This window comes from Strongylocentrotus purpuratus, unplaced genomic scaffold, assembly GCF_000002235.5.
Source record: "Strongylocentrotus purpuratus isolate Spur 01 unplaced genomic scaffold, Spur_5.0 spur5_scaffold_9, whole genome shotgun sequence".
In the NCBI taxonomy this organism is placed as follows: Eukaryota; Metazoa; Echinodermata; class Echinoidea; order Camarodonta; family Strongylocentrotidae; genus Strongylocentrotus; species Strongylocentrotus purpuratus.
Genome location: NW_022145615.1, coordinates 28,107,939 through 28,131,594, shown reverse-complemented (window position 1 = coordinate 28,131,594; position 23,656 = coordinate 28,107,939). Strand labels below are relative to the sequence as shown.

Below are 23,656 nucleotides of genomic sequence, written 5' to 3'. Positions count from 1 at the left end.
GTTAATATACAAAAGGTCTTTAACATTTTCAGGACATCTCTAAAGCTTGTAAATTGAATGCTTGGGTGTACATATGCCCCTCATTTTCTTCATACAAGATCGTGTGGAACAGAATGGTTTTGACAACGCAATTTATTTGATTAAATGATTTTAAGAAGATTTTAAGGACAGAAGAAAAAGAGCCGCTAAAGGAAATTTATTCACCACTTTCATAAAAACATACAAAGTCAAAGAATACAATTAAATATATCTTGCAAACATAGATAAGCTAATAAAATGGAAAAAAACTAAAGGAATTTACGAAGTGGTTGGCTCATCAAAAAAAAATTACAGAAAGTTATAGGTGGACGATCCTAAAAATTAACACACCAAAAAAAAAGGGACAAAGAAATAATACAATAAAAATAGTAATTATAAACATAAAAAGGTGCGGTCGTAAAGTTCAAAGCTTCTGCAGCAGGTGATGTTTTAGATTATGTTTACAATTGTATAAAGATGCACATTGTTTAAGTTTGTGGAGGTAGTTTGTTCCAGATTGTGGGTCCTTGGCATTATGACGTGGTGTGCAATATTTCTCAGTCAGAAGCCATTATAAAGAAAATGATTTGGGATTCTCTTAATTTGTTACGTGATTTGCACGAAAAATATGCCTATTTATTGTTTACTTCAGCCGAAATGGATTTCTTTTTTAAATGAATATCTTCGACTGAACTGCTGAACAACACGGCTGTATATACAAAAGATAAACTTTGCTTTCTGATGTGACATACCTATTACTCCCGAGAAGGATTGGGCCACGAAACTACACACGTGATCCACAGAATGGTATCCCAGGTACTGGTAAAGGTAGTTATTGATTTCCTCCATTGAAACATTAACCAAGGGAAGGATGAAATCGATGACACGATTGGCGGTACAGGCACACTTCTCAGGATCAGCCGTAAAACCAAGGATTTCCTCAATCACCGTTTGTGCGTAATCAGACATGTTGTCCGGCTTTAGATGAATGAGATGGTCACAGAGTTCATGACGACTGTCTAATCCAATACTGTTCACAGCAATCCGGACTATCTCATTGAATTGGTTTACGCCAAATTCCGAGTCGTCGGAGTCCGAGAAGAGATCATCAAAAACTTGATCCCAACAAGAGCATATTTCTGCACCAAGCGGCATGAAGAGGGACATCATTTCCACAGCAAATTCAGATATCAGTGTCGGAATGTCATTTCTAGATTCTACTACGCTGGTCACTGCTCTACAAATGTTGCTCTCGTCGAACACGGTTAAATTATAGAGCTTGTGTGTGGTTTGTAGTAGATATGCCAATATATCTAAATTTTCAAGTGCCTCAAAAGTCACCTCGCCATTATCGAGACAGATCTCAATGTTCGATAAATCTACAACGGTGTTTGTATGATTATCATTGAAATCATACATCTCGTCTTCTAGAATTGACTCAATAAGTGGGAAAAGTTCACCCATGCAGACTTGGTAAACAGCATCGGAATTGTCCTCAAGAACCAATTGACATAAATCATCAATCTCTGAAATATTTAACATTGCAGCAGATTCCTGCCACACGTAGCATGTTTTAGAAATGGCATCTCCAATGTGGTCTGAACGCATGATCATGGCGGCGAATTTAATCATCTCGGTTGTGGCATTTATAATGGCTGCAGGGTCAAATTCTCCTTCTTCTTCAACATTGGCAAACAAAACATAGAGAGGCTCAAAACTGACGTTATAATCGCCATCTTCATTGTATATTTGATTGACCTTTCCGCAGAAGGCATCCGCATTCTCAAAGCCGAGTAAACTTGCAGCATCCTCGTCAAATCCGATGAGCCTGTTAATAATGTCCATCGTCACAGGACAGAATGACGGGTCGTTGAAGAATCGAAAGATACTATCCTTCATTTTATTTGCGACCATGTCAAGTTGTGCATCATCCTCCAGTGCAAAGGCCATTTGGTGACAAAGGTGGTCCCCATCTCTGTAGCCCCCAATATAACTGAAAATTGTACCAATGACAAAGCCAATGTCTTCCCGCTCATAGAAGAAGTCTTCTCCTCGGCTTGACCAATCAAAGCAGTTTTGTCCAGGAGTTGCACACGGAGCTTCCAAGACAGTATCTGGGTGGTCATGAAATGATTCAAAATCACAGAATATGGGTGATACTATCTTACCAACAGCTCTTATTCCCCTTACTACAACGCTGTCGATTGGAAAGTTTTGGCTGACGGTATCATCAAAGAGAATACCAGTAAGATGAGAGCAACTTTGGTGAGAATCGTGTAAGTCGAATCCGAATTCCTCGCCTACCGTTTCGAGAATCCCTGTGAAATCAAAGTCAATTTCGTTTTCTTCTTCCCTCATTTCATCATCATCATGGTGGTCAAAAACGTCCTCAATCCAGGGAAATAGTTCGTGGATGCAGACATCTTGGAGTTCTGCAGAATTAAAGGCCAATACTGTTTGACATAAATCGTCAACCTCTGAAATATTTAACATTGCAGCAGATTCCTGCCACACGTAGCATGTTTTAGAAATGGCATCTCCAATGTGGTCTGAACGCATGATCATGGCGGCGAATTTAATCATCTCGGTTGTGGCATTCATGATGGCTGCAGGGTCAAAGTTTCCTTCTTCTTCAACATCGGCAAACAAAACATAGAGAGGTTCCAAACTGACGTTATAATCGCCATCTTCATTGTATATTTGATTGACCTTCCCGCAGAAGGCATCCGCATTCTCAAAGCCGAGTAAACTTGCAGCATCCTCGTCAAATCCGATGAGCTTGTTGATAATGTCCATCGTCGCAGGACAGAATGATGGGTCGTTGAAGAATCGGAAGATACTATCCTTCATTTTATTTGCTACCATGTCAAGTTGTTCATCATCATCCAGTGCAAAGGCCATTTGGTGACAAAGGTGGTCCCCATCTCTGTAGCCTCCGATATAACTGAAAATTGTACCAATGACAAAGCCAATGTCTTCTCGCTCATAGAAGAAGTCTTCTCCTCGGCTTGACCAATCAAAGCAGTTTTGTCCAGGAGTTGCACACGGAGCTTCCAAGACAGTATCTGGGTGGTCATGAAATGATTCAAAATCACAGAATATGGGTGATACTATCTTACCAACAGCTCTTATTCCCCTTACCACAACGCTGTCGATTGGAAAGTTTTGGCTGACGGTATCATCAAAGAGAATACCAGTAAGATGAGAGCAACTTTGGTGAGAATCGTGAAAGTCGAATCCGAATTCCTCGCCTACCGTTTCGAGAATCCCTGTGAAATCAAAGTCAATTTCGTTTTCTTCTTCCCTCATTTCATCATCCTCATGGTGGTCAAAAACATCCTCAATCCACGGAAATAGTTCGTGGATGCAGACATCTTGGAGTTCTGCAGAATTAAAGGCCAATACTGTTTTACATAAATCGTCAACCTCTGAAATATTTAACATTGCAGCAGATTCCTGCCACACGTAGCATGTTTTAGAAATGGCATCCCCAATGTGGTCTGAACGCATGATCATGGCGGCGAATTTAATCATCTCGGTTGTGGCATTTATAATGGCTGCAGGGTCAAATTCTCCTTCTTCTTCAACATTGGCAAACAAAACATAGAGAGGCTCCAAACTGACGTTATAATCGCCATCTTCATTGTATATTTGATTGACCTTCCCGCAGAAGGCATCCGCATTCTCAAAGCCGAGTAAACTTGCAGCATCCTCGTCAAATCCGATGAGCCTGTTGATAAGGTCCATCGTCACAGGACAGAATGACGGGTCGTTGAAGAATCGAAAGATACTATCCTTCATTTTATTTGCGACCATGTCAAGTTGTGCATCATCCTCCAGTGCAAAGGCCATTTGGTGACAAAGGTGGTCCCCATCTCTGTAGCCTCCAATATAACTGAAAATTGTACCAATGACAAAGCCAATATCTTCTCGCTCATAGAAGAAGTCTTCTCCTCGGCTTGACCAATCAAAGCAATTTTGTCCAGGAGTTGCGCACGGAGCTTCCAAGTGACTCGCTGGGAGGTCATAGAATGATTCAAAATCACAGAATATGGGTGATACTATCTTACCAACAGCTCTTATTCCCCTTACCACAACGCTGTCGATTGGAAAGTTTTGGCTGACGGTATCATCAAAGAGAATACCAGTAAGATGAGAGCAACTTTGGTGAGAATCGTGAAAGTCGAATCCGAATTCTTCGCCTACCGTTTCCAAAATCCCTGTGAAATCAAAGTCAATTTCGTTTTCTTCTCCCCTTTCTTCATCATCATGATGGTGATCAAAAAGGTCCTCAATCCACGGAATTATGTCATGGATGCAGACATCTTGGAGTTCTGCAGGATTAAGGGCCAAGACAACTTGACATAAATCATCAACCTCAAATAAAGGCATAGTAATCCCTGGACCAGAGTCCTGCCACATGTAACACGATTTGGAAATGGCATCTCCAATGTTGTCCGAGTGCATTATCATGGCAGCGAATTTCATCATCTCAGTCGTGACGTGCATTATAGACTCAGACGTAACAAAGTGTTCCAGTCCGTGACTATGGTTTGTAAAGAGGTCTAAGAGAGGTACAAAACTAAAGTTATAGTTGCCGCCCTGATGGTAGATTTTGGATATTTCCCCGCAGAAGGCATCCGTACTATTGAAGCCGATCATCTGAGCAGCATGTTCGTCGACACCTATGAGTTTTTCGATGAGGCCGATTGTGTCAGAACAGAATGGTACATCATCGAACAGTCTGTAGACACTGTCCCGCAATTTACCAGCCACCATATCGAGTACTGTCTCATCATCCAGTGCAAAGGCCATCTGGTGGCAGATGTGATCTCCATCCCTGTAGCCTCCGAGATAGCTGAAGATGGTCCCGACAATAAAGCCTTCATCCAAACGATCAAAGAAGTAGTCCTCGCCTGGTCTTGTCCAGTTGAAGCAACCTCGTCCCGGAGTTCCGCATGGGGCTTCCAAGGAATCAAGCGAACCGTTTCGGAATGAGTGCAAATCACAGAAGATTGGTGATAGGACCCTACCAATAGCTTTCATCCCCTTCTGGATCATGTTGTCGATTGTAAATTGTTGTCTGATTACGCTATTAAAGACGATATCAGTGAGGTGTGAGCAAGTTTGATCGAAGTCGTAAAAGTCGAACTCGAATTCGGCGCCAATTGCGTTGAGAAGGGCTAGGAAATCAAATTCAAAGCCATCAAATGCCACGTATCTCAGACAATGCTCAATAATGTCTTCCCTTGAAACATCCCTGTAGTCATTGTATGCCAAGGAAGTACAGAACATTTCATCAGCATACGGAGACATTCGGCAGAGAAATTCAAGGGATGCCATGTCCGATTTATGGGAAAGTATTTCTACAATAGAGAGCAGATAAATGAAAGCATCTTTTTCATCCATACTATCATAATTGTAAAAATCGATCTCGCTCATATTGCCTCTCCAATAGAGAGAATCCAGTATTTCATCACAAAGCGCTTCACTACTGGTGAAATGAGAGTAGTTTCCTGGTGCTAGGCCAATATTAGCATGGAGGCTATCTGCAAATTCAATACACCGGCTTCTGCTGCTAATGACACTGTAAATGCTTGTAGTTATTTGGTTTACGAGTTCATTGAACAGTTCAAACTTCCCCTCATCTCTCATAAGAAGCGCCCAACTAGAAACATTGCAGATCTGCTCAATATCATCGAAGCCACCAAGCGTTGCGAATGCCCATATCATTGCACCAGGTTCGTGTTTGAAGGACGGATCGTCGTCAATGTCACCACTACCCTCTTCACCGTCAAAGAAAGACAGACATTTACCAGGGATTGATCTAACCTGTTCGGCAACAATGACGTTTAGAACCACTCCAAAGATACTGCCATGACTGGGAGATGATGGCTGGTTGTATGAAATGAGCCCCGCCAGACTTGAACATATCCCATACTTGTCGGAAAATTCGGGATATGGGAAATCAACTTCAATACCTGTACCGTCGAATATTGGAAACGACCAATTTCTATTCAAGTCTGGGATGAGTCCAATATTCTCGACCATGTTCGCAGTATCATCGAATAAAGGGTTGGTCCAGTTAAAATCCAAATCTTCGAGTGGTGAAAACGGGACAGTTATGTTCAGAACAGCTTGTATGGGAGACGATGGGAGAGGCGGAAGTTCAATCGAGGGAACTGACAATCCCCAACGCTTTCGTCTTATTGGACCGTGGTCAATCTCACCTTCACCTTCAAGTCCACCTTCTTCACCTCCAATGAGTGTTTCAAGAAAGGACCAAGAATTCTGACAAATAGAGTAGGCTTCAGCATAGGATCCATTCCGGAGAGCCTCAAGGACAGGATCACAAAGCTCTTGCATTGCTCCATCGGAAAGCCAGCTAAGCTTTGGCCCTATCTCAACGCACAGGGAACCGATCGCATGGACGAGATCTTCAGCTTGGTACATCATGCCTACTGTAGATATGATGTCACTTATGTTAAGGTCTGGTAGAAGATATCCGGGGACGGTGAACGGTTCGACGAGGCTGAGGTTGTACGCTGGTTCCGTGGTCCATTCGACCTGCCATTCGGTGGACTCCTCAGCTCGGGCTGCCCCGGCGACCAGACAAGAGAAAATTACAACCACCACAAGTGCCTTCATCGTGGAAGAAGATGGTGATTGTGACTGTGGGTCACAAGGCTAACAGGTTGAAACTGTTGCACAATGCACGAGATACCTCACCTGCAAAAACAAGATAGATTATAAATGTAAGCGATTTGCGATGTGGAAAGATCTTCGTTAATACTATTTAACCTGTAAATTGGTCAATGAAGGGGAAAGCAAAACTAACAGAGTAATGCACTTAATTTTGATTTCGTGTGCCCTCGCCAAAATCGTAGAGTAAGGCGGTACGTGAAATATTAGTATACAAATATACACTGTCAACAATTTTAACTAGTACCTCGAAAAGAAGGCATGGTATATTTGTTTTATATCCTGCATTAAAAATTTATTTAAAAAAATCAAATCTTAACAAAATTTCGACTCCCAAATGTACTCCAAAATACATGTAGTACTTCTACTCCCAAATAGTACTCCCAACTTGTATTTGTTCAGAGCAACCTTAAAATAGTTGAAATATTTCTGGTCACGTGACGAGCTCTCAACCAATTAAAAACAAACACATTTTGGATGCAGGATATTAAACTTTTTTTCCCTTTTCAACATATTCTGGACTTGTGCCCCCTGCAGAAAAAGAAACACCCTGCATCGGCCACTACGTTATATTCAAACTGAATACATGTATGTGTTTATTTCATTAAACGACTAAAATTATTTTTATTTATTTTTATGCAATCGTGAGACGCGATTGAAGACAAAATGAGATTATGTTTCTTTAACTCAGGTTTAGGTCAATATCATATATGTTGGAATTTTGTAGGTGATATCTTTTTCAAATAAATAAATAATAATGTGAGTGTGTTGACAAAAAGCATTGTATAATGCAATTTTACCTTCGTTTCCAGTCTCTGTCTGTAGTAGGTGTATAAATGTAATTTGAATTAACAAAATATGTGTTAAAATGGACCCAATAGCATTTCTAGCTAGAGAAAAATATCAAATATCGAATAGAATCAAACACCTCCTCCTAATTTTCGACAATCCAGAGCGTAAGCTAGGAAACATACATGGCGTTGTTACAACGAGTCGTCGATCACCCCATGGCCACCTCCCGCATGTAAACGATCGATAATCTGTGTCCCTCAATCACTGCCTGTTCAAATATGGCTTCCAGTGAAAGTGTATGTTTAGTGGAGTTAAACGTATTGCTATGCGACCAGCGTAAACAATCGAATAGCACAGGCCGAAGAGTTTTCTCTTGACCATTTGCTTTTCTCCGTGGTTACAAGCAATTGAGAGATGAAAATTCTAAATTGGTGTTAAAAATTGTCTGATGTCTGGATGAAATACAAATTGCTCTGAGACACTATGTAAATCACGTGGATCTACATTCATATAATAAGAAAAGAGGGATTGATTGTCACGGTGACCGAGTTAGAGCAACAAAAAGCAACCCCGGTTCCTAGCCCTGGTTGGCACCGCTAATCCCTTCTGAATACCCCTCTCATACAATAGACTGAACAAAACATTAGATTGGCTCCAGGGTATGAATATAGGTCAGATTTTAATTAAGTAAGAGGTTGCATTGGTGTCTTTATTCCCTAATTATTCGCAACTCAAACGTGAATAAATTATTTTCAATTTCGCCTCCCTACCCTATAGCATAATCTGTAAAAAAAATACATGTATATGTTACATAACACATAATATACATGTTTCCTAGGGAGCATCAAGCTTCGACGGCAAGACAATGCTATACCATATAGCCCCCCCCCCCCCCCCCCCCCGCCAGGTGGTGCGACTCGAGTATGAGACGGAGTTGATCTGTGTGTTTGCAAGGGTATGGTTGTAGGGGTGTGCAAAGAAAATAAGGGTATGCGGATGAATAATGATTTCAATTTCTTTCAATGTTAACTGATCAGTCCCTTCTCCGTAAAATATATCAGGCCTAGTAATTGATCTTGATAAGCAAGGAGCTTGGTCACTCCTCAAGATATCAGGCATAGGGCCTTTTTTAGCCGGATTGGTCATCTCAGCTGCAAGGCATGAGAATAAATAAATATCGAAGTAGGTCTATATGGAAAGACTTCTCACATGTTTTTAAAAGTTATATGATGCCTTATGTTGGCAAATTCATTAGTATTTAGACTGTAGAGTGGCGACTCCAATATTCTCTAGGGGGGGGGGGGGGCACAAGTATTTAAGAAAAATTCTGACAAGCAAGCAATAACAACATAAACAAGATAGAGTGGTGGAAATGTGTAAGAAAATAAAGGCTCTCGTGATTTTTTTGTCAGAATTAATCATAAATATTTCTTTAATCAATATCTCAATAATCGCAATCAGGATGCAGAGATAAAAAAAAATTTGATGTACAAGAACAATGTATAGTCCAAATGTAAGTAGGCCTACACCGCGGTCGCTTTTTTCAAAACTGTAAATGAACATGCCTTATAATAATAATAATAATATTTAGCTTTGATATAGTGCTTACAACAAATGTCTCTAAGCGCTTTACAAATATAAAGTTTATTATATATTAGTAAAGATTAAAAGGGATATTGCACAATCAACCCCACCCCCCCCCCTACAAGGAGAAAAGAAATGGTACGAAAATGTCCCTGTCGAGCTCGATAATAATATCATCGTTTTCTCGACAGCCGATGTTACATTTCTCATAAATGTGCACCCGTTACCTCATGCATTGTTATACGAATGATGTTACAATATACACATAAAAACATTTGTCATTTAAGATAAAAGGGCTCGGCAAGGCTACATGTAAATACAAGGAAGGCGTGGCAATATGTTTGACGCCCTAGGGGCGGGGGGGGGGGGCTCAAGCTGGCTTCGCAAATAATGACGAGTCTGGACGGAAATCTTAACAAAGAAGAGTGCAAATAAATATGTTTAAAGAAGAATTGGTTGCTAAAAACATGAATAAACAACAGTCAATTGTTTCGACAGCCGTGGTTACATTTCTCATTATATATGTGCACCCATTACATCAAGCATTGTTACATGAATGCTGTAATATCCACATACGTAACGATTGTCATTTAAAGGTGGGGTGATATAAAATCCAGATAATAACCGTGGCCTTCGGAGCGGACGCAACAAAGCATTGCAGGCCAATCCATTGTTGTCTTTTCTGAACGCTTTGGTGCGCCTTCTCCTTGTAGATGTGTATAAGAAATGTATAATGTTTTAATGTTACGTTTTTCTACCTGGTTTCTTATTTTGCTTTTTAAAGATCTCTCTCTCTCCACGTCTCTCTTCCTCTCTCCTTACCTCTCTCTCTCTCTCTCTTCTATCCCCTTCCCTCTCTCTCTCTCCCTCTTTTCTCTCTCTCTTCTCTCTCTTTCCCTCTCCCCACCCCTTTCTCTCTCCATACCTCTCTCTCTATCCCTATCTCTCTTTCTCTCTTTCTATCTTCATCTCTCTTCCTCTCTCTTCCTTTTCTCTCCCTCACTTCCCCTCCGTAACTCCCTCCCCTCTCTTTCCCTCTCCCATCTCTCTTTCTTTCTACCCTCCCCTTTCCTGTCCCTCTCTTTCTCCCTCTCCCTTTCTCTCTCTCTCTCTCTCTTTCTCTTGTCATTTCTCTTCTTTTCAATTTCCTCGTCATATCTCGCCTTGGTCTAGCTACATGTAGCCAGCCGTTGAATATTGTATTGTAACCATATTTTCATGTGTGTAAAAGAACAAGTTTTTTCTTAAAAGTATATATTTTGGTTCAATTTTGTTTACACTATTCAATTTCATTGTAAATCAACCATTATGAGTTCCTGAACTTTACGTGTTGATGTTTTTAAACCGAATAAATAAATTAATTAATTCATGTTGATGTGCAGGGCTGCATACTACTCATATTTTGTTATTCAAATATCTAACTATATTTCATAGATTTTTAAATATTTCAAAAATAATTTTCTCAGACTTGGACCTGCTAAGCTCCACCCCCCAAAAAATTACATACCACTGTCTCTTGTTAGCTTACTAATGATTGACAGGTGATGTCACACGATGAATGAGATCTGGAACATTTCTTTAGGGTGGAGCTTAGCAGGTCCGAGTCTGAGAAAATTATTTTTTGAAATGTTTAAAAATGTATGAAATATATTTAGATGTTTGAAAAACAAAATATGAGTTGTATGCAGTCCTGCACATCAACAGAATTCAACTTATATTTGGATGTCACCCGACCTGTAAAGTTAGCATGTATGCTGATGATACGGTAATATATTGTTCGGCAAATAATACTTTAATATCAAATAAGAAGATAAATGAAGATCTTGAATATGTTAAAAAGTGGTTGATACAAAAGAAACTGAATTTTGAATATAAAGAAAACTGAATACATTTTATTCGGTACGAAACAACGTCTGGGTAAAGTTAAAGATACTGATTTAAACATTACTATAGATAATACTTTGTTAACTCGAGTAAGTAAGTGTAGACACCTTGGGGTAATTTTAGATGAAAGGTTATCATGGCAGGAACATATCAATACTATTCATAAAAAAGCAAGCAACGGATTATATATGATCAAATCTATAAGAAATATAGTGAATGAATATGAAATGAAATTGGTTTATAATTCACTAGTATTGTCTCACTTAAATTATTGTGATGTAGTATGGGGTGGATGTGGAAGTACACAGAAAAACAAATTTGAAAAAAATCATAATAGAGCAGCACGCATAATTAACAGTCCTCTTGATATTCCTCATCAGATGAAAATTTAACAAGACTAAATTGGAAAACACTTGACAATAACAGAAAAAATAATGTAGCAATTATGATGCATAAGATTGTCTCAAAACAAGTTCCTGAATATTTAGTAGAAAGGTTTATATTTACTGACCATACATACAATACACGTTCAAGTCTATATAATGTGAAAACAATAAGACCAAAGACTTAGACTATGACAAGATCTTTTGAATATCGAGGGGCCTTAACTTGGAATAACTTGCCACATGATGAACAAGGTGCTAAATCGTTAAATACTGTTAAGGCCAAGCTGACGTAATACGAAATAAGTGTGTGGGGACGAGGTAACTTTTTTTTAATTATTTATGTAATATTTAACTGATTCATATTCATATGTTCTTAAGTACTTAGTATTATTCCAGACTTTATTTTACTTCTACACAATATGTGTTTTAAAGTTTTTACTTATTCAATATTTAACATAAATACATATGTTCTTAACTTATTTCATATCTGTTTATACTTCGTTTGCTCTTTATATATTCCAACAGATTTTGATGATCATAACTTTTTTCAATTATTTACCTTTTAGGTCTATCAATATAGTTTTAATTAACTTAAGTGTTTTTAGCCTTTTTCCATATATTGCTGTGTTATGGTTGTAAATTTGTCAGTGTTATATTACTTTTGTTTATATGTCATAAGTATGTTGCTTTTTATCAACACGGCCCTGATTGAAACCAGTCTGCGAACTGTTTCGGGCTTTTACCGTGTATTAATAAAATAAACTCAACTCATAAAGTTGATTTCTGGTCATTCGATTTCATTGTGAAAGAAACGGTGTTGAATCGATTAGAAAAAAAATTGATCATAGTAGTATTTAAGTATTGATGTGTACTACAAGGTTCTGGAATCATCAAAGTGATAAGAAATTTGGCCCAGTCTTGGTAAAATTAACTAGCACTGTACAAATAGAGATGTATATGGGACTACACAAACATGTGGCATAAAATGAATTCCTCATTTTTAAGCTGTTACATGTGATATTTAGAATATGAAGGCATTTAAAGAACCTTGCTTTTCAGGGAACATCTTTTCTATGATGTTCTTCCTCACTTGCATAATAACAATACAAATGCTCTCAAATTATTTTTCACCTCTCCCCAGAACTCAACTTTCTCTTTTAAGGCAAAAGACACGGCAAGGCTAAATGTAAATGCAAAGTAGCCGTGACAGTTTGACGCCCTAGGGGGCTCAAGCTGGCTGCGCAAATAATAAGGAGTCTGATCAGAAACCTTAACAAAGAAGGGGGCAAATAAATATGTTTACAGAAGAATTGGTTGCTAAAAACACGAATAAACAGTAGACAATTAATGGCTATTTTTAAAGTAGAATGAATTAGACAATTAGAGGCCGTCTCCGATAGATTTTATTCTTGTTTGCCTACATTTGTAATGTATTATAATTATCACTTAAAGAAGGATGCACAACCTGTGTCACGTAAAAAAAAAACACAATTATGAACACAAAGACAACATAGAAACAAGTAAGCATTCAGTTAAATTTCTTTGATTTGTTTAGCCTTGTCTTACACGTTTGAAACGGATCGGTATATCAACAAATAAAATCTTCAACAAATTGTAATGACCATTATCCAAAAATAACTAAACGCTGTTAATTCCTCGATAAAACGAGAAAAAACAATCGCTCCTCAAAACACATATTAAGAAAATAGTATGTTTGTCTCCAGAGAGGGGGAGGGGGGTGAAGGGAGAGGAGATACAGAGATGGAGTGAGAGAGAGAGAGAGAGAGAGAGAGAGGGGGATAAGAGAGAGAGAGGAGAGCGGATATAGGTAACGGAGGAGAAGTAGAGGAAGAAGAAGAAGAAATGAAAGAGAAAGAGGAAGAGAGAGAGAGAGAGAGAGAGAGAGGGGGGAGGGGTAGTAAGTCACCCAGACATACACGAAATAAGGATGAAGGGATGAACAGAAAAAAGAAGGAAATCAAGTCAAAAATATGTTATTGAATTGCTTTATCGCACAGTGTATATTGATGATTAGATTCGTGAATAGCACCACAATAATCATGGAAAGCATTATATCATGATCGTTACAAGGACATTAGCGTTACACCGAGTTACGTCATGATACAATGGACAAATTATTATTGTCGTCAAGGGGCATCTGTTTATTCCTGCATGACCCATTTCATAATGACAACACTACGTACTAACATGGAAATTGTTATTTTATGCAAGGATAGCTGAGTGAAGCTAGAAATTTGGACATGATGCTATCTCGTGGATGTGTTCGCTCTATGTTATAACACTCTTCTGCTGAAACCATCTAATATAATTCATCATGGAATGAAGCACAAATCGGTTCTACTGGATTAAGAAGGAAACAAATCAGATGAGAGTCATGGTAGGGGGTTCTCATCGTCACGAACAGAAATGTATCTACATATGTGTAGCTAACAAGACTCTTAAGGAAGTATCTACCCATCTTCTGTGGCAACAAATAAAATCGGACATAATTTGAATTTACTACCGTTCCCTCTATTATTCCCATGTTCTGAATTGTTTTCGTTTTGTTTATTTTTTCTCTTCTCTTGTACCCTGTATTCTCTCAAAAGTTCTTCCTCTCATTTTAAAAATCTTTTTCTATTCCCTCCCCCCCCCCCCCTCTATCTCTCATTCTTTGTCTTTGATATGATTTCTACTCTTTTGGGCTATCTAAGTTTCTAACATTCTGTCATTTTCACTCACAGTCTTCTTCCCACTTTCTCCGATCTTGATTATAAGTCTTTCTGTCTATCACTTTATCTCTCCCTTTCTTTCTCTCTCTTTCACTTTCTCTTTCTCACCCCCTCTCTCTCTCGCTCGCTCTCTCTCTCTCTCTCTCTCTCTCTCTGTCTCCCTTCTTCTTCGAACCCCCCTTCTAGTGAAAAAGAGATAACTTAGCGTATAATTGGTGACATGAGCAACATTTAAAATAATGTGTATTAATCACAAAAGTTGTTTAAATACTGCACATACTTGGTGTTTAACTGATTGGATGTTCAAAATCGGTTAGAATTGTCATTTGAGTACATACCTTTTTTAACAATATTTATTTTAAAAATGTAATCCTGTCATTGGTTGATCAATGCTAATGATACAGCATAGGCTTAGGAAGATTTGTCGGTTGAGGGGGGGGGGGCTCGGCCGCAGGCATCAGCGAGGCGCGGGAGCGGTTATCTTTTCTTCTCTTCCCTTTATTAATTATGCAGGGGCTCATAGATGCTTTAGCCCCCCCCCCCTCCCACAAATATTGTTTTTTGTCGGGGGAGGCTCCGCCCAAAGCGGCCCCCCCCAGTTCCCTAATCATATGTACAGGATATACATCTTGCAGTCTTTCATTATTCAAAATTACTTTGTGTTGAGTGCATCCCCTTTTCTTGCTATTTGATTTCATGACCCGCTATTAAATGGGGCTTTTACATATCCACCCCGGGGGCCGTGCGGCGAGTAAAAACAGACATTTCGGGAATTTCCGGCCGGTGTCCAGCCGGCTCCCGTACAGCTCCTATGGGCGCCGGGACATTTTTTTTAAAGCCGCTCCCTATTTTCCGGGCCATAAGGGCCCGTGAGGCACCTTACGGGTCCTGTGCGGTCTCTGGATGGTGCCCGATTTTCCCGTTAATTCTCAATGTACAACGCAGATTTGAATAGAGAGGCGCGGATGTCAGAGGACACAGATCATTGCGCCGCACGACAGCACGCGGGGTACCGTACGGGCGCCTTGACGACCCCGACCGGGCCCTGGGAGCCATGGGTTACACCTGTTCATCGGAAGGAGCCCGTACGCTTACCGGTCGGCGCCCGACCGGCACCTTTACGGGCGTCTTGCATTTTCACTCGACCATTTTTCACCGGGCATCTCCCGGACGCCGCAGAATATGTGACCCCAAATGCCGTAGAAATGAAAAACGGAAGGGTCCCGTACCGTCTCTAAAATCCACGGAAGGCCACCTGGCAGGGAAAATCGTACGGGGCCCGGTGTATATGTGACCAAGGCATTAGCAACGAAAATATGACATCGGCATACTTCTCTTTATTTATGATTTTATCATGTCTCTTCCTGTATATACATAGCAGCGGAGGCCCTGTGCCACCGGTCACTTTTACCGCTACCGTACCCGCAAACAATGAACATCGATAACTTGGTTTTGATCTCTCTCTGCTTAATTGCCCATATACCTAATAATCGTCACTATTATCCTTGATGCATAATCAATTTCGAGTAATGATCATATATTTTAGACCTTGATAATATTCTGTTCATTTAGAATAAACACAGATCAGTTAAAGGAAACTGTAATTTTTCAATTCAATTCAATTCAATTCAAAAAGAGTATATTCGTCAAATGATTATAGCAGCCAAAGGCTGAATTGCACATTTGTTACATTTAAAGATATACAAAATAAATTATTGAAAATAGATACATACAACAAAATTGCAAAGCGCACGTTACAAACCAATAGTAAATGTTAAAAGTTTAAAAAGTGATGAGTGGCAGTGGGCATTCTCGTGGTGATGGGCACACATGTCCAGGAGGTGGGCCCCTTCCCCTTCAAAAAAAAAAAATCATCAAACGACCCCCTCCCCCCTGTAACTATAACTAGGTCCGATTGCTGAAAGCTACACAAAAAGGGGATTATGCAAAATTCACAAAACACCAACAAACAAAAAACACAAACTCAAGGACCCACTAACACACCCCCAATGACGAAGACACAAACCGGACACGCAGCACTCAAGCACATACAAATCAGATAACAATTAAGCGCACAAAACAATATAAAGCGAGGTGCAGAGCTGGGAGAGCCCGGTTAAAGCCAAGGTGACCGAGACCGGTCACGCTTCCCCAGTTCCGCTTTCCAGCACGGGAATTACTGAATAATGCACACAAGTCACAACACTCACTTACAAATATAAAAGGCATAACATATCAACTCATGAACAGGCAAAACAAAAGACAGACAAAAACACACCCCTCACAGCTTCCAGCAACCGGAAAAAGAGCTATGAATAAATTAAGATTAGATCCCACCAACACGGAAAGGGCGCATCACCCAGAGAATGCCCATGCATATACAACCAGCAAATACACAATTGTACATAGGAGAAGAAAATAATCAGAAAAAATAAACTATATATTTTTTAAAATGCGAACAAGGTAAGGAAGAGCACTATTTTGAAATCTTAGCGTTTTACAATTAAAAGTGTCATATTTGTTTGTCTGAGTTTCTCAAATCGTATCTATTTTCTCTTTTAACCGGTAACCAATCATTAAAAACAGGGTGTTTTTCTAAAGATATTACAAAATGTTCACAGAGTTGTTTTCTTTTTGCTTCAAGTGTGGTCAAGTTACACAATGAAAGAGCATTGACATATGTTATATAGTCACCTTCCAATATTATTCTAAGGACTCTCCTTTGAATTCGTTCTAAATTTAATATATTTGCTCTTGAGTAATATTTCCATTAAAAACAGGGACGCAATAATCAAGTACTGGTCTTATGTATCCCATGTATATAGTTAAAAGGTCATTGCGAGGAAAATTAAATGATTTCAATCTACGGAGCATATACAATTGTATTGTCAATAATTTCCTCTAAATACAAGAAGAATTATTGGCGAATATTCAAAGATAAAATGTTAGCAGAATATGAAATAAATAAATGCGATTAGATAGATAAACATAATAAGATTGCGATATACAAGTTTGCTTTTTAGAAATCAACACAATTAATTATCTCCCAGACCTTTTAAATAACGTCTCATCAACACACTTCATTCAGCATATTCAAATAATTTGTATCTCTTCGATAAATCTGCGAGCAGAAGTAGCTTAAATTGAGAAAAATGAAAGTCTCTTACGATTCGGCGTTATTCCAGAGTCGGTGAAAGTGGTGCAATTATCACAAAGCAAATATAATTCCGCTAGTGTTTTATTGGCGACCTACCCAACCTAAGTAAAAGTCAATGTGATGCATAGCTTGAATCAACCAAGATATAAAAGCCATTGCTTGGCATCGAGCTATGACGTAACATATTATCTGCCCAATCAGTCGAGCTGAAAGACCGGTTCCACTTCACTGATAACGATACCTACAACTACACCGGTTTCCCGAGGTTCTTGCAAATACATTGTACTTAAACTAAAGTCAGGGATCACCAAGTCGCAGTTCATTACAAACGACATAGGAACCGACAAGGGGGAGGGGGGTACCCTGCCACACCCATATTTCTTGAATGAAACTATGTTTATGGCATATCTTTCTATGCAGTATTTCCCAACTTATTCATAGTGAATGTGGAAGCAGAGGCTGCGCTCAGGGGGAGAGGGGGGGGGGGAGGGCGGAAGGGCGAGAACCCCATAAGCGCCTCTTTTTGCATAGGACAAGTACACTTTTTTTAGTTATAATAAGTGTCCCTTCTCCCAAGTTCCTCTTTTCACCTCTGATAAGTACACTATTCTAATCTGATATATGCCCCTTTTCCTTTGTAATAAATTCCCGATTCCCCTAAATTCTTATAAGTGGCCCATCAGGTGCGAGAAGTGCCACATTTTACTTCTGATAAGTGCTCCTTTTACTTTGACATGTGCCCCTTTTCCTTAAAACAAGTGCTCTTTTCTGTTCTCATAATGCCCCTATTGCTGAACTTAATCGAAAAGGTAATTAGTTGCTCTTCTATTTAAGAATATAAAGGTTAAGACAATGTAAGAGTTTCCAAACTCAAAACTGAGACATAGTTATCATACCTGCTATGACAAGATGTCGTTTTCACTTCCTCCCCCCCCCCCATCTCTCAAAAAGAACAACATAGATTTATCAAAGCCCTAACAACTATGTGCCCCTAATTAAACAAACTGAGATCAAATTTCCTTATATTTCCCCAAAAAACTGGCTCGGTTCGCTAGCTCATAATTCAAAGTTCATCTAATATTTGAAGGACTTATTCATTCTTTCATTATGAGATTATGCTTTACAACCCAATCAGGATCGGTTACTACATCTAATAATGAGAAATAATGGGTCGCAATGTGACCTCAAAGCTCAGTAAATTTTGGTTCACTCACTTCGCTCACTCGCAAACTAATATTCAGACCACAGGGCGTGCCAATTCGGACCGCCTGGGACAGAGTCTCCAGCAGCTTTATTTTAATGATAAAAAACGAATTTTGATAATTTCAAGGAATTTTAAAGGATATAAAGAAGAAAAACAATTAAAATCAAAAGCAATGTAAGAAATCCTGAATAGTGAAATGTTAACTATTTTATCATTTTATTTGTTGAGCTCTAGAAACAGTGGCGGTACCCCCTTTTTATGACGGCCTAAACAAATAAAGGAAAGGAAGACAACCAACATAAAAAGAGAGGAAATGAAAAAGGAAGAGATGGGGAAGGAAAGAGGAAATATATTATAAAATAAACATTGCTGCTCCGAGTAACGGGTTGTATTAAATAGGATGGAAACCAAATCCCAACGCAAGTTATGTGTATTGCCTGAATTGACATCACTGGCTGATCCGGGGGGGGGGGGGGGGGGTCAGCCGCGGCTCTCCTCTTTTGGTGACCTGAACAAATAAAAATGGGAAATAAGATGGAACGATCGAAGGAAAAATAAGAAGAGAAAGAGAGAATAATGTAAAAGAGAAGAAGAAAGAGCATGGAGGAAACGGAGAGTGTGTGAGAGAGAGAGAGAGAGAGAGAGAGAGAGAGAGTAAGATGAAAAATGAAGAACTTGAAACTTAAATTGATACTTACAGATTACATTTCCGATGAGTTGGCTCGACGTGTGCCTAAGAGGTCTTTGGACGACAATACAACAATATACGAAAACAAAAATTCCATACAATTGTCTTTAAGAGAGAAACAAAGGTTATTTCCAAAATGAAATGAAAAGGGCTCCGCTCCCGAGACTCCAGGCAAAGGATTTCCCCCTGCAGCCAATCCGTCAAAATATTAGTGGTTCACAAGACAACCTTTTGTTGTATAAAATTGGAGAGAGTGTGAGTTTTATGTAGTTAAAGCTTCCAACAACCATTCCCGTGGACCTTTTATTATTTACACAATTTCTTGCTGTCTGCTGCCTCGAGATCACTGGAGCGAAGAAAGGTAACACTGCATAGCAATAATCTCTTTTTAGTGAAAGACTAACCATTATAATGGGCAGCTTCCCATTGAATGTTGTGTCCTGTATAAAAGGGATTGGGTAACTTTGTCTCAGATTCTTTGAAAAATCCTGGATTCAGCTCATGCTGCGATCATAATAGGTCATGCATGAATCCCATGACTTTCACAAGCCTATCGCTTTTCTGGTTATCAAGATATATTTGATTGGAATTAGAAATTTCAGATTTTTGTTTTCATAACGGTTTTCATAATACTACAGTCTATTGGGGAAAATGAGTATGGTAAAATCTGTCACACAAAGATTTTTACTTTTTTGAGGCAATTCATGATCATTTTAAAGCGATTTTTTTTAGGGCTTCAATATTACACCATATCACAGACATTGATAACATGAAGGGCCAGGCATCCCAGATTTAAAAATGTTAAACGATGTATTTAAGGGCGTGTTGTGCTACTTGCTGCCTAAATCTGAGGGCCTTTTTGTGCTCATTTAAACGAGCACAAAATATATTGGGAGAATGTCCGCCTACTACAGATACGTTCTCAAATTGTCCTAATCGGTATAAAAGTTATGATTAAAGTGAAACACATGAAAATCATTAAACAAATTAAAGTATCTGCATAATAAGAACGTACATAGATAATTACGAAATATTTATTTGATGTGACTGGCGGTGTCTATGTTGATATCGTTAATGTAGCGCCTTGATCGTTTCAAATGGTGTCGAATCACCAACGAGCTTGTGGTGGCATTATTATGAATAAATACGTCGATAAATACTACCATTCACAAGGGAAAGGGTCAAAGAATAAAAGAGAATACAATTAGAATGGAGACACCTCGCTCTCTCTCCCCCCCCCCCCTCTCTCTCTTTCTCTCTCATTCTCTCTCTCTCTTTTTCTCTTTCTCTCAGCCCTCCCTCTCTTTCTTTCCCTCTTTTCCTCACTTATATTTCAAACACAATATCTGCTGAATCTGATTAAAAGACATGGGGAGGGAGTCGGTTTGATATTTCATCAAGCGATTCCCTTTTCTCATTTTGTTTATTTGTTTTATCACTGCTTTGGGAATTATACAGGTCTAGGTCACATTTCACAACGCGCCAGCAAGTGGAAAGTTTGGCCCCAGACCATTATCCAACCCATTTACACATGTTATTAGTAAAAAAAAAAAAGTAGTATAACTGTGTCGCAGTTTGTGTCATGTATATACTACATATATATATTTATATATGTATGGTGTTATTCAGCTTCATTTCTTAGAATTATATATTAATTCACCGATAATAACAAACCAAATTTACACAATTCTGTTCCCTTTTCCTTCAATAGCCACTTTATATCTGAAGGAAAAGGAATGTTCGAGTGCAATAATTTTTTTCTTTGTATTATATCATTTTTCTAAGCAATAACAAACTTCAACAATGTTATGAAAAGAATATGTCATTTTCTATTTTTTATATTCGTATATATATTGTCTTAATGACTCTTTAAAAAATACGTGTATGCAATTTATATTTGTTGATGTACATGCATTTTCTACAACTTCCTCTTTTACTTCTTTTCTTCATGTTTCTCCTCTCCGTTTTCCTGACTTCATGTTTAATGTTCTGTTTTCTTATTTTTGCTGCCCAAGCAATTTTATCATTTATTTAACTATATATATTTCAATATTGACAAATCAATTGTAACTGTATTTTATGTTTGAATATGCACTGAGTGTTTTTAATTGTACACATGACCAATTCAGCCATTGGGCTGCGACACGTTTTAATAAACTTTGAATTGAATTGAATATCATGTAATTATACCGATATTATATATTATATATAAATATATTAATGACATAACCTGCGATAACAGTACTCTTTTTTAAAAATGTTTATAATAACGACTGCGTAAGGGCACAAAGTCCTTGACACGAAAGGACGTTGTGCCCTTTTTGTCTGATTTTCTGCTTTTCCTAGTTTCAATTGAGATATTAATTCATTATGTTGTTTAGTATAGATATATTGACTGCTATGGGAGGCATCGTTGTTTCTATAGACTCAAGTGGACGCTTCATCCTGCTATGACCCCGCGAGAGCCAGACTGTATAGAAACAGTAATGCAGTCTATATATATTTTATTTACCGAATTCACACACAAAATCTACAAATAATTCTTAACCTTATCCTTTTCTTAAGTGAAGACTGGTTAAAACATCACAGAAAATTTGAGACACTGGCCGTAAATCTTCGCTGAAAAGTTGCCTGAATGTTCGGGAGTCGCACACACACACACACACACTGTACTGTATGTGGTATCCGCGTTATCCGGTCCCACTGCACTTACGGATGCAAAGAGGATGTAAAACGTAAACAAATCTTGCCATCCGTTGGAAAACGCTATGCATCCGTTGTGTACTCATTGCATACTGTTTCGCTCTATCCATCGAGCATCCGTCCACTGTGATTTCATCCGCGCAAAAAGTTTTCAGCTGCACAAAACTTTTAGAACGGATGAACTTCCGCCGTGTACTATGTAAATCCGCGACAAATACGAGCAACAAACGTTCTATGTCCGTTATGTCCTCTTACCCCCCCCCCCCCCCCCCCCCGGCGGCTGGCTGAGTCGTTGCGATTTTTTGGGGACTAAACAAAAATTGTTCTCTTTCCCACACGGTGCCCCCCCCCCCCCCCCCCCCCCGTGTGCCCCCTCGGCAAGAAATTCCTGGATCCGCGCCTGCATCTATGCAATAGAGACAGGGGGAAATTTGTGCAACCTGTTCACAAAATCAGACTTTGCCATCAGTTCTGATTATTCAAATTAGAAATTCTTCTACTTTGCTCGTGAAGAACCATTAGTCTCTTGACGACACACGCAGTCAGAGCGGACGAACCATGTATCAAACCCAACGTGTAGATTACCCAGTAGCATCATTCTGTAAGTACATTTCTCATCTCAATCCTACTGATGATGCATTTTTGGCAGCGTCGGAACACAATTGTTCAATCTGATGAGCAGGTGTGGTACAATAATGTACCTGTAGGGGAAAATACACTTGGATACAAAACGGAGACAATTTATGGAGAGGCAAAAACATCCAGAATCTACACCAACTGTTGCTTTAGGGCTATTAGGATTCATATTCTTGATGAGGAAAGGTTTGCAGCAAGACACATCATGACTGTTTCAGGGCATAATTCAAAGACCAGTATCAAGCACTACGCCCATGTCGAGGAGTCCAAAAACCAGAAAAGTAGTCCGTGCCTTCAGATAAATTTGCAACGGATGGTACCACTACCAATAACAATGCAACTTACTAGCAATCACGGCAGTACGCGTAGGCCTCCGTGCAGCCCGGTCTGTGCTAGTCCAGGACCTCGTTCCTCTCAAGACCTGGTTCTGGCTCATCAGTCGCCACAGAGTCAGACACTTTGTGGTGTCCAATAAACTTGATGTTGACTAAAGCGTAAAGCACGTATACAATTTTCATAATTGTACAGTCAACATTAATAATTAACTATAATCCCATCGAACTGGACTAGATTGTATATAGGCCTGGACTACGTTCTCCTGTTCCTGTGCTGGCATTCGTTTTAACGTTTCGAATTTGAAGTTTTAACATTTACAGAGTTAGAATTTCAAGTGTGTGAGAGGATTGGCTGCTATAGGAATTCCTCCTCGAAGTCAAAGAGGTAAGACGAACTGATTTCAGTATTTTGAATAAGTGTAGGCCTAGATCTAGATCTAGATCTTCTTAATCTTAGTTGATCCCTCCACTAAGCACTATTTTGGAGATTCCTGGAGTCCAAATAAAGTAAATGTTTAAATCCGACCGGTTAGGAGCTTTGGATAGCATTAGATCTACATGACACAAATGTTGTATCTACACTGTCGGTCATAAAGTTCATGAGCCGGAATAATTATTTTTACCACATTTATGGAATGATTTTGACAACGATTTATTCCGGGTATTTATTCCTAGTATTAGTTTAGGCCTACATTAAGATTTTATTATAGTATTAATGACTGCTTTGAGAGAAATAGTTGTTTTATTACGCTCAAGGGAAGGTTAGAATTGTGCTATTCCCCGAGGCTTGCCGAGGGGAATAGCCCAATTGTAACCTTCCCTAGAGCGTATGAAA

General features: G+C 39.0%; 1 protein-coding gene across 4 annotated transcripts in view; it reads right to left on the bottom strand.

The window, feature by feature from the left end:
- Window positions 1-19,385, bottom strand: part of REJ8 (receptor for egg jelly 8) — a 45,534-nt gene extending 26,149 nt beyond the window's left edge. The window contains exons 1-3 of one of the 4 annotated variants that reach the window (XM_030976263.1): window positions 17,266-17,396; window positions 2,494-6,747; window positions 771-1,542 (exon numbers count right to left, since the gene is read on the bottom strand). In XM_030976263.1, coding sequence (XP_030832123.1) covers window positions 771-1,542; window positions 2,494-6,666 — 4,945 coding nt within the window. In that variant the 5' untranslated portion in view covers window positions 6,667-6,747; window positions 17,266-17,396. 4 annotated transcript variants of the gene reach the window in all.
- Window positions 19,386-23,656: the final 4,271 nt, after the last annotated feature.